A 9,675-nucleotide genomic window follows, 5' to 3' on the forward strand; every position below is an offset into this window, starting at 1 on the left:
AATTTTTTTTCCCGCAATGTTGTGACCAATGATTGAGTAGCGAAGATCTGTGATCGTCAGCAATGGGGGTTTGCACTTCGAAGCCGCAGAAGCCGAGCCCTTACGCGCTTCGCGAAGCCGAAGCCGAAGCCGACCCTTCGCAAATCCCGAAAACCCCACTCAGCCCCGCCGCCGCCGACACCCCTCGCCGGAAAGATGACGCCATCACCGGAAAACGGTCGCCGTTCTACCCGTTCTACAGCCCGAGCCCGGCTCGCTTCCTGAAGAAGTCTCCGGCACCGGCGGGAGGGAGCCGGAGCGCGAGCTCCACGCCGAGGAGGTTTTTCCGGCGGCCGTTCCCACCTCCGTCGCCGGCGAAGCACATAAGGGCGGTGCTGGCTCGGCGGCAGGGCAAGAAGGCGTCGGCTACGGCGGCGATACCGGAGGAGGGGGAGGAGGGTGCGGCGGATTTGGATAAGAGATTTGGGTTCTCCAAGGAGTTCACTAGTAGGTTGGAGGTTGGTGAAGAAGTGGGTCGAGGGCATTTTGGGTATACGTGTTCTGCTAAGTTCAAGAAGGGTGAGCTCAAGGGTCAACAAGTAGCTGTTAAGGTCATACCAAAAGCAAAGGTTAATAACTTTCAGTCTTCAATTCTTAATTTTAATCATATCAAAGGTTAACACTTTTGATGCATCACTTGTTACACATGGCAGTGCTGCATTAGTCCTTGAGTTCCCACTCATTTTGCTTGACAAAACTTAAGGATTTATGTTGTTTTGGTGATTTGTGCGTATAAAGATTATGTTTTGATCTTCACCCTTTTTGTTGCCAGATGACAACAGCAATTGCTATTGAAGATGTGAGAAGGGAGGTGAAAATACTGCGAGCTTTGAATGGACACAGCAATCTGATACAGTTCTATGATGCATTTGAAGACCAAGATAATGTCTACATTGTTATGGAGTAAGTTTGGGATATTTGTTTCCTCCTCAAAAAGCATATTGTAGCAGTAGTGCTTTCTGGCCATCCTAGTAAAGTTTTATATTAACTTTTTTTTTTAAAATATCATATCGTAACTATAGATAATACAACCGTTTTAGTGACACCAGCACTATTTGTGAGGTTATAATTTTTTGTTGATAGAATGCCCATTGCTTATTGAATTTTTTTGTAATTAGCTGGATGCTATTGACGTTTCAGGTTATGTGAAGGGGGGGAGCTCTTAGATATGATATTATCAAGGTATTCTTAAAATACCAGCTTTACCTTTTCTAATAACAATAAAAAAAAATGACCTTTGGAATTGCACCTTGCCACTAACTAACTATATGGTTGATTTCTTCTTTAGAGGAGGGAAATACTCAGAAGATGATGCAAAGGCTGTCATGGTACAGATACTAAATGTTGTTGCATTTTGTCATCTACAGGGTGTGGTACACCGAGATCTTAAGCCGGAGGTGAGCACATTTGTATTCATTTCTTTCATATGGTTAAAGCCTCTGAATCTGCTATATTTTCAAAGATTCATCTTAATACCCTGGGTAGGTATGGAAATTCTAAGTGGGGTATGGATGGGTTACTTATTTAAGTGTCTTAATTTTACACCCCCTCCCAAAAGAAATCCCTCTCTTTTCATTATTCTTGTGTGGCAGGGACTTGGTGCTGACTTTAGAGTTGGATTAAGACTAAGTATTAGGTCACTTTTATTTTTACTTTTTTGGCTGGCAAAGGTTTGATAAAGCTTGCTAACTTTTTTAAGGAGTCCTAGCTAGACTGGATTTTGGAATATCTAGATAGCCTTTAATTTAGTCTTTTCTGTTTTTAACGGGTTTGTTTGATTTTTCTTTTCCTTGTTGGTTTCAAACATCATTCAGTTGCAGTATATAGGTCAATATAAGCCATGAATATATGACCTAACTTTTTGTGTTTTCATTGTTCACCAGTCACTTGGGCACGAGCTCAAGCATTAAACTAGCTTACTCAACATAGGTTTTAGTATTTAAAAAACAAAGTATATTACAGCAAAATAAATTCCATGAAGAAATTGTTTTCCCATATAAACCCCTTTGTTTGTATAATATGAATGGATAACTAATTTATTTAAGATTTCAAGGTTAAATTGACTCATTGGTTATGAATTTTCATTTGGATACCATTACATATTTGTCTTAATTCTAACCCCCTTACCATTTCTTCAGAATTTTTTGTATGCTAAAAAGGATGAAAGTTCTGAGTTGAAAGCTATAGACTTTGGGTTATCAGATTTTGTCAGACCAGGTCTTCCTTCACAAGTCCTTACTTGGTAGTACTATCCTTTGCCTCATGAGAGTTTGGCAATGTTCTTATTTCTTGTATCACATCTTACAGATGAAAGGCTTAATGATATTGTTGGAAGTGCATATTATGTGGCCCCTGAAGTTCTCCATAGATCTTATAGCACAGAGGCTGATGTGTGGAGTATAGGTGTGATAGCATATATTCTATTATGTGGCAGTCGTCCATTTTGGGCTCGAACAGAGTCTGGTATTTTTAGGGCAGTTTTGAAAGCTGATCCAAGCTTTGATGAAACACCGTGGCCATCTTTATCTTTAGAAGCTAAAGATTTTGTCAAACGCTTATTGAATAAGGATCCACGGAAGCGAATATCTGCTGCTCAGGCTCTAAGTAAGTTATTTTTGTTGCCACTATCATCAATTTCAATGACATCTAGTTAGACATTTTTCAAGTTGTCAGCAATAATCTTTTGCTTGCAGGTCATCCTTGGATACGAAATTACAATAATGTAAAAGTTCCACTTGATATTTTAATATTTAAGTTGATGAAGACATATATGAGATCATCATCCTTACGCAAGGCTGCCTTAAGGGTGCGTATTTTATTTGTTGAAAGGAAAGTTCAATCAATTTTCTGTGGCTGCTATGCTTCCTGTGGGAATGAAGTATTTCAATTTCATTCCATCCCTCATTTTTGAAATGGATATATAATCTTCTGACCAAGGCTGCCTTAAGGGTGCGTATTTTATTTGTTGAAAGGAAAGTTCAATCAATTTTCTGTGGCTGCTATGCTTCCTGTGGGAATGAAGTATTTCAATTTCATTCCAACCCTCATTTTTGAAATGGATATATAATCTTCTGACCACTAGTATTTCAATTTATTTCTCTCCATTAATCTTGTGAGATTTGATTCCTTTAAAAATATTGGTATCCTAAGTCCTAGCAAACAGTGGTATACTTGAAGCTGTGTTGTATATTTCTAATTTTCAGCTAACAATGAGGAGGTATGAAACTAACTTATGTGTATGCATTCTGCAATTGAATTGAAAGTTCTGACACCAGTCTATTCACACTAGAATGTAGTTCATAATCAAAATTACCTCTTTCTTTAGTTTTAATTGTACTAGTTAATTTTATTTGTCTCTTTTTGGCAGGCCTTGTCAAAAACATTGACTGCAGATGAACTCTATTATCTGAGGGAGCAATTTGCACTGCTAGAACCAAGCAAAAATGGCAGCATATCTTTAGAGAATGTTAACAAGGTTAGTTATCACATCAACATGTATGAAATTAATCTTTTTGTTAAATTCCACAAGTTTTGCTCATTCATATTTTCTGGGCAGGCCTTGATGAAATATGCAACAGATGCCATGAAAGAGTCTCGCATCCTTGACTTCCTTTCATCGGTAATATTACCTTGTTCTGTGTATGTAGATATCCCTTAATTTGACTTTTTTCTGTCTCATATGTTCCTTATATTGCTCTTTTTGCGACAGCTGAACTCGTTACAATATAGAAGGATGGATTTTGAAGAATTTTGTGCAGCTGCATTGAGTGTGCATCAACTTGAAGCTCTTGATCGTTGGGAACAACATGCCCGCTGTGCATATGAACTTTTTGATAAAGACGGAAACAGGGCTATTGTCATTGAAGAGCTTGTTTCAGTAAGTTAACATAAATAATTGAGTATCTGCATCTAATAGCATCTCTTGCATAATTTAATGCATATACACTTTGTTGGTTTCTGCCACTTATATATACATCTAAAGAATCTGCAACTCATTACTACTGGATCTGTCAAGAATATACTTATATACTGATTTGACTCTAATCTTATATACATATATATGAGCATGTGTAAATTACTCTTTGTTCAAAATGTTCAAGAATCAAGAGTATATATGGCTAATCACCATCATATTTCTTCAAAATGTTGTTTTAGGAACTTGGACTTGGTCCCTCTATTCCTGTTCATGTTGTTCTTCATGATTGGATACGCCACACGGATGGGAAGTTAAGCTTTCTTGGGTTTGTCAAATTATTACACGGTGTATCTAGCCGAAGCCTTGCAAAGGTTCAATGAAACTTAAAGCAAAAGCCCTATGGATATGCTGAATTCCTCTGCCTTATGTGGCTCGACCTTAGTTGAAGAACTAATTATCGTTGTCTCGTTGCTATCTAAAATCCCTTGCTAGCACACCCATTTAAAGTACAGGTTCATAATGAAATGCAACTGATTCTTTTGAAGGGAGTGCAAATTGTAAAATAGTCTACAGATCTGGTTTAAGAATTAATATATGAATTGTAGATTTAGATTAACTTTGTCTTGATGGGGGGTAATAATTTCCTGTCACCTGTATTAATGAATACTTTTGTACACACGGTACATTTGTGAGTCTTAAAATTTTACTCTTATTTTTGTTGGATTTTGTGTGTATGTTACACATTCTTTGAATCAATTACTTTTCCTCGTACCATGATTTGGTGTGATTGTTGGCTGTTTAAGAAATTAAAAATTAGTGGAAGCTGTGGAACGATTCCAATTGTTTGGAAAGTGTAAAAAATGTCCACCATGACACACATTACAATAAGCTCACTCTCAATAGTAGCCGAGTCAATCGTGTCGTATCTTTCAATTCTAGTTCAATTTTCAATATTTTGCTTTGGTATATGTTCATTTCCATTATATACTCATGGACAAGCATCTAGTTACTGCATTTCCGTAGTTGGCCTCTTCCAGGAAACAGGAATTGGTGGTATTCAGTTCATGACGATTCTAAAAGGTGAACATTGAAAAAAATTATGGTAAAGTGCAGAGTGAACGGAACGTGCATGCACTATCTAAGTAGATTGCAGAATTTGGATTCATTCTTGTCATTTGTTAAAAAAGTTATGTTACGATGATACCATAATAAATAATTATTGATTGTATTTTAGTTGTTTTCATAACTTTTTATTATAATATAATATATATCATGTGAGGGCGAGCCCTGGTGCAGCGGTAAAGTTGTGCCTTGGTGACTTGTAAGTAGATTGCAGAATTTGGATTCATTCTTGTCATTTGTTAAAAAAGTTATGTTACGATGATACCATAATAAATAATTATTGATTGTATTTTAGTTGTTTTCATAACTTTTTATTATAATATAATATATATCATGTAATTAGCAGCTCGAGCTGATGTGAATCTACGGAATACATGCTCGGAAAAACTCATTAATTATAAGTAGTTTCATTACTCTTTTCTTAACATCTACGGTTTCCAACAGTTTGTGTTGCGTTTTAAAAAAAAAAAAAAAAAAACAGTTTCTGTTGTCTTCGTTTGGAACTATCTTTTTCCTTTTAGATTGCCCTTAGGTGCCTGCTTGTAGAGTCCATTAGCTTGTTTTGTTGCTATCACGGTCGTGATGATTTTTCACATCTGAATGAAAGTTACAGCTTCTAGCTTTTGCCTCAATTGTTGATTTGATGTGATTTTTCCCCTTCCTCAACGCAGGGTATCTCAGTGTGATGTCTGATATCTTACTGATAGAAAGGATGCCAGCAACAATATGTGAACCATACTATATAGACCAAAAAAGATCACCTAATTACCTTGCAACACGAACAAACGCCTCTATTTTCCATATATTGTCATTCATTTCAAGTGATATGCAGCTAGACTGATGCGGACAACATATTGACATTACATTAGATCAGCTTAACATCGAAGCAGCAGTCTAATGAATTTCATTAAAGACACTGCAGATTAAGCACCAAACAAACACAATCAAACCATGCACTTGGCCTCATTTTTTTTGTTGCACATGTGATTGTGGAGTATCCCAATCGACCAATGAAATTTTTAAACTCCTCTAAGGAATCTGCTAGCACTCATAGGTGGATTGTCCCCTCCCAACAATGATTTCTCCATACGCACCCTTGACCTAATATGACTATTTGCAATATGATATTTCAGTAAAGTGATTTAACTTCCAAGAAGAGAAAGGGTGTAAAACACAACCAATTGGGGAGAGTAAGAAGGCATGGCATTGGTTTGAAACACTTCATTTCATATATCATACGAATAAAAAACAATGTTAGTAGTCCACTCCTCCACATTCACATTCACGAGACTAGAGCTATGCCATTACAGTTAGACACCACCAACAATCTTATCATGGAGTAATCTACTTCTACACCTGGTTACTAACGACAAGAAGCGCAGAAATTAAAATCATAAAAACACACTATGAGGTTGAGGTTGCTGTGTTTGATTGAACCCTCCTTCCTCTTGGCGGCGAGGCAGTTATAGTAAAGCAAGTAACTATCCAAATCCAACAACTAAACAACTATCTTGAGGAAAGCTTCTGGTGCAAGTCATCAGCTAGGGCTTGCCTCAAGTTTTCCCCAAAGTAATAAAACGATTTCTCGCTGTCCATGACTCTCGGCGGAGGTCCACTTTCATCAGGTTCCTTCCACAGCTCTGGTTCGGGTTCCCTCGCAATCTGGCAGAGATTATGCAACACGCAGCAAGCAACGATGGTTTGCGGCGCGTGGTGAACACCGGTGTTCAAATCCTGAAGAATCTTCCACCTTCCCTTGAGAAGGGCAATGGCCTCCACAACCACAGACCTTCCCTTCATGAGCATTCCATCGAACAGGTTCTGCGCAGGAGTCCCCATTCCACTAGGCGAGAACGGGGTAAGCAGAAACGGCAAGAGAGGGAAGCACCAGTCACCAACGACGTAAGGGCGAACGTGGTGGCCGCGGACGCTGATGACCTTGTCCCACACCACATCGCCGGAGGTGAGGCGGTGGTAGAGGAGGCTATCGCGGAAGTGGGTAGCGTCGTCGGTGCCGCCGGGGGCCTTGACGCAAACATCCCAGAAAATCTTCTTGTGGTCCGACACGACCTGGAGGAGCAAGGAAGGGAAGCCGTAGCGGCAGCGGTAAATGTTAGGGTTAGGGTTAATGCGGAGGTGGACGGGGGTGGTGTCGATGGCGCCGCACATGTTGGGGAGCGAGGTGAGTTCCTCGAAGGCCTGGGTGGTTTCGAGGAGGCGGCGGCGGCCGACGGGGATCTTGATGAACTCAGGGTAGAGCTTGGTGGCGAGGAGGCGGGTGACCATGTTGGTGATCTTGGAGACGAGGTAGGGGTCGAGGGAGTAGCGGGAGGCGAGGGTTTTGGCGGAGAGGCCGTGGGCGAGGCGGGAGAGGACCATGGCGACGGCGTAGTCGGAGGGGAGGGAGAGGTTGGAGAGGGCGATGTGGGGCTTGAGCTTGTCGACGACAGTGGTGAAGACGGGGTAGGAGAGGCCGTAGAGGGAGCGCCAGTGGGCGTCGCGGAGAGGGGCTTCCAGGGACCAGATGTGTTCTGTGGAGAGGGTGCGGAAGGCAGAGACAGAGTAGTCCGAGGAAGGAGAGGGGCGCGTGGAGGCGACGAAGGAGAGGACGGAGGCGATGGTGAAGAAGAGGAGAGGGGCGACGGAGGAGGAGTGGAGGAGGGAGGATGCGCCGTCGGCGTTGGAGAGGAGGGAGCTGGTGGGGTCCAGGGAGTTGTGGAGCTGGAGGAGATTCGAGACCATTACAAGGAACGATTGATCCATTCACCCCTCAAATTCGAACACCGCTTCTTTTCCTATGTGAGGACCGAGGAATTTCAAATTTTTACTTTTCATTTATAGAACCTCTACTCTCTATTATGTACTGTATTTGTTTTAAGATAACGTATATTTTGAAGAAAAAAAATAGTAATGAAAAAAAAAATGATATTTTCATTTATTATAAAATGGGTATCTATTGGTGTATAAGTTTAGGTGTATCCTTTTGGTATCTTGTTTTTTTTTTTTTACCAATATTATAGATAAAATTTAAAGGGATGATTAATTTTTTATTCAATATATAGTTTTTTTTCAAAAGAACAATATAATAAAAATAGGATTGACACAATACTATAACATTTTATAACATTCACGAGTTAAAAAAAATCTATTTAACAAAATAATTAAGTATTACAAGTAGAATTATTTTAACTTGGTGTGCTCCATGATCTCTAATTCTAATAAAGAAAATGTAGATATAGTTTTTTAGTCAAGTAAGATCTAGGTGTAATTATTGTTATCCTAAAAGTAAGTGTAATTATCCTAAAAAAAGTTCTATTGATATATATATATATATATAGACACACGTGTGTGAGTTCATCCTTTTGAATTTTGTTTTTTTTTTCTGTTCTCCACCATCATTTACATATGCATGTTTTATTTAATATGTATTTTTTGCTTTTTGTCAAAAAGTTTTGACATTTTTGTAAAAGGTTTTTATTTATGAAGAAAATCCCTGAGGCCCAATTATGATAGAGCTAAGGGATATGCTAGGTGCACCCAGCAATTTATTGAAAGGTCAATTTTATCCTTCATTTAAAAACATAAAAAGCTTTTTCCCTCTTTCGGAAGCATTCTGTCTTCTCTTCCGCGAAAAAGCTTCCTTCCTCTCTTCTCTCTTCCGCGAAAGCAAGCTTCCTTGGTGGTCTTCTTCTCCGCGAGGCTTCTCCGCCTTCATCTTCTCCGCGAGGCTTCTCCGCCTTCATCTTCTCCGCGAGGCTTCTCTCTTCCATTTGCATTCGAGGTAGGTGGCCTTCTTCTTAGCTTTCCTTTTGTTTTGCACTGTATGTGTAGCATTTAGGGTAGGGTAGATGAACCTTAGGGTAGAGGATGCCGGAAAAAATGGCGGAAGCTTGGTGACGGTGAGCCTTCCGAAAGACTCGTTAGGGGTTCTTTCGAAACTTCTGGAAGATTTCCGGAAGAACAGGTCTTCCGGAAAGCTCTCGGAACACCTCTTTCGGAATGTTTCCGGAAGATGTACTTCTTCCGGAAACATTTCGGAAGAGGGTTCTTCCGGATGACCTTTCAGTGGTTCCGGAAGCACTTTCCGGAAGACCCTTCTTCCAGAATGTTTCCGGAAGAAGTACTTCTTGCGGAAGTTTTTTTTTTTTTTTAAATATTGTTTTTGTTAATTTTTTTAGTTTATTTTTTATATCATTTTAGTTGACTAATTTACTAATTATTTAATTTTAAATTACTTATGTATTATTTTATAAATGAAGTAGTTTATTTGTATAAATAAAGTTGTGTATGTTTCGAAATATTTTTTTTCCATTATTGTTTTATTTGTATATATAATTTTAGTTGTGTATGTTTACTAATTATATATTTTGAAAGTAGTTGTTTTTTTTTTGTCTATAAATAAAGTTTTTTATTTTATTATAAATAAAGTTGTTTATTTGATTATAAATGAAGTATTTTTTTTTATAAATGAAGTTGTTTAATTTTTTTTTTAAAATTAAGTTGTGGATGTTTAGTAATGAATTATTTTTATATTAGTTGTGTTTTTTTTATAAATGAAGTTGTTTATTTTTTTTTAAAAAAATTAACTTGTGGATGTT

General features: G+C 38.5%; 2 protein-coding genes across 2 annotated transcripts in view; one reads left to right on the plus strand and one right to left on the minus strand.

The window, feature by feature from the left end:
- LOC100798913 (CDPK-related kinase 5) overlaps positions 1 to 4,678 on the plus strand; it is a 5,038-nt gene extending 360 nt beyond the window's left edge. Inside the window, exons 1-11 of the mRNA XM_003528453.4 lie at positions 1 to 608; positions 812 to 942; positions 1,180 to 1,221; positions 1,328 to 1,436; positions 2,178 to 2,256; positions 2,347 to 2,643; positions 2,733 to 2,845; positions 3,407 to 3,514; positions 3,596 to 3,658; positions 3,749 to 3,916; positions 4,195 to 4,678. The exon at positions 1 to 608 is cut by the window's left edge and continues 360 nt beyond it. Of these exons, the coding sequence (XP_003528501.2) occupies positions 63 to 608; positions 812 to 942; positions 1,180 to 1,221; positions 1,328 to 1,436; positions 2,178 to 2,256; positions 2,347 to 2,643; positions 2,733 to 2,845; positions 3,407 to 3,514; positions 3,596 to 3,658; positions 3,749 to 3,916; positions 4,195 to 4,335 (1,797 nt within the window). The 5' untranslated portion in view covers positions 1 to 62 and the 3' untranslated portion in view covers positions 4,336 to 4,678. The remainder of the gene's footprint in view (positions 609 to 811; positions 943 to 1,179; positions 1,222 to 1,327; positions 1,437 to 2,177; positions 2,257 to 2,346; positions 2,644 to 2,732; positions 2,846 to 3,406; positions 3,515 to 3,595; positions 3,659 to 3,748; positions 3,917 to 4,194) is intronic.
- A 1,605-nt stretch (positions 4,679 to 6,283) lies between these two features.
- Positions 6,284 to 7,905, minus strand: LOC100814038 (protein ALP1-like). Its single transcript, XM_041017368.1, has one exon. It carries the CDS (start codon positions 7,838 to 7,840, stop codon positions 6,584 to 6,586), a length of 1,257 nt encoding a protein of 418 aa, XP_040873302.1. The 5' UTR covers positions 7,841 to 7,905; the 3' UTR covers positions 6,284 to 6,583.
- Between the last annotated feature and the right edge of the window lie 1,770 nt (positions 7,906 to 9,675).

This window comes from Glycine max, chromosome 7 (assembly GCF_000004515.6).
Source record: "Glycine max cultivar Williams 82 chromosome 7, Glycine_max_v4.0, whole genome shotgun sequence".
Lineage (NCBI taxonomy): Eukaryota > Viridiplantae > Streptophyta > Magnoliopsida > Fabales > Fabaceae > Glycine > Glycine max.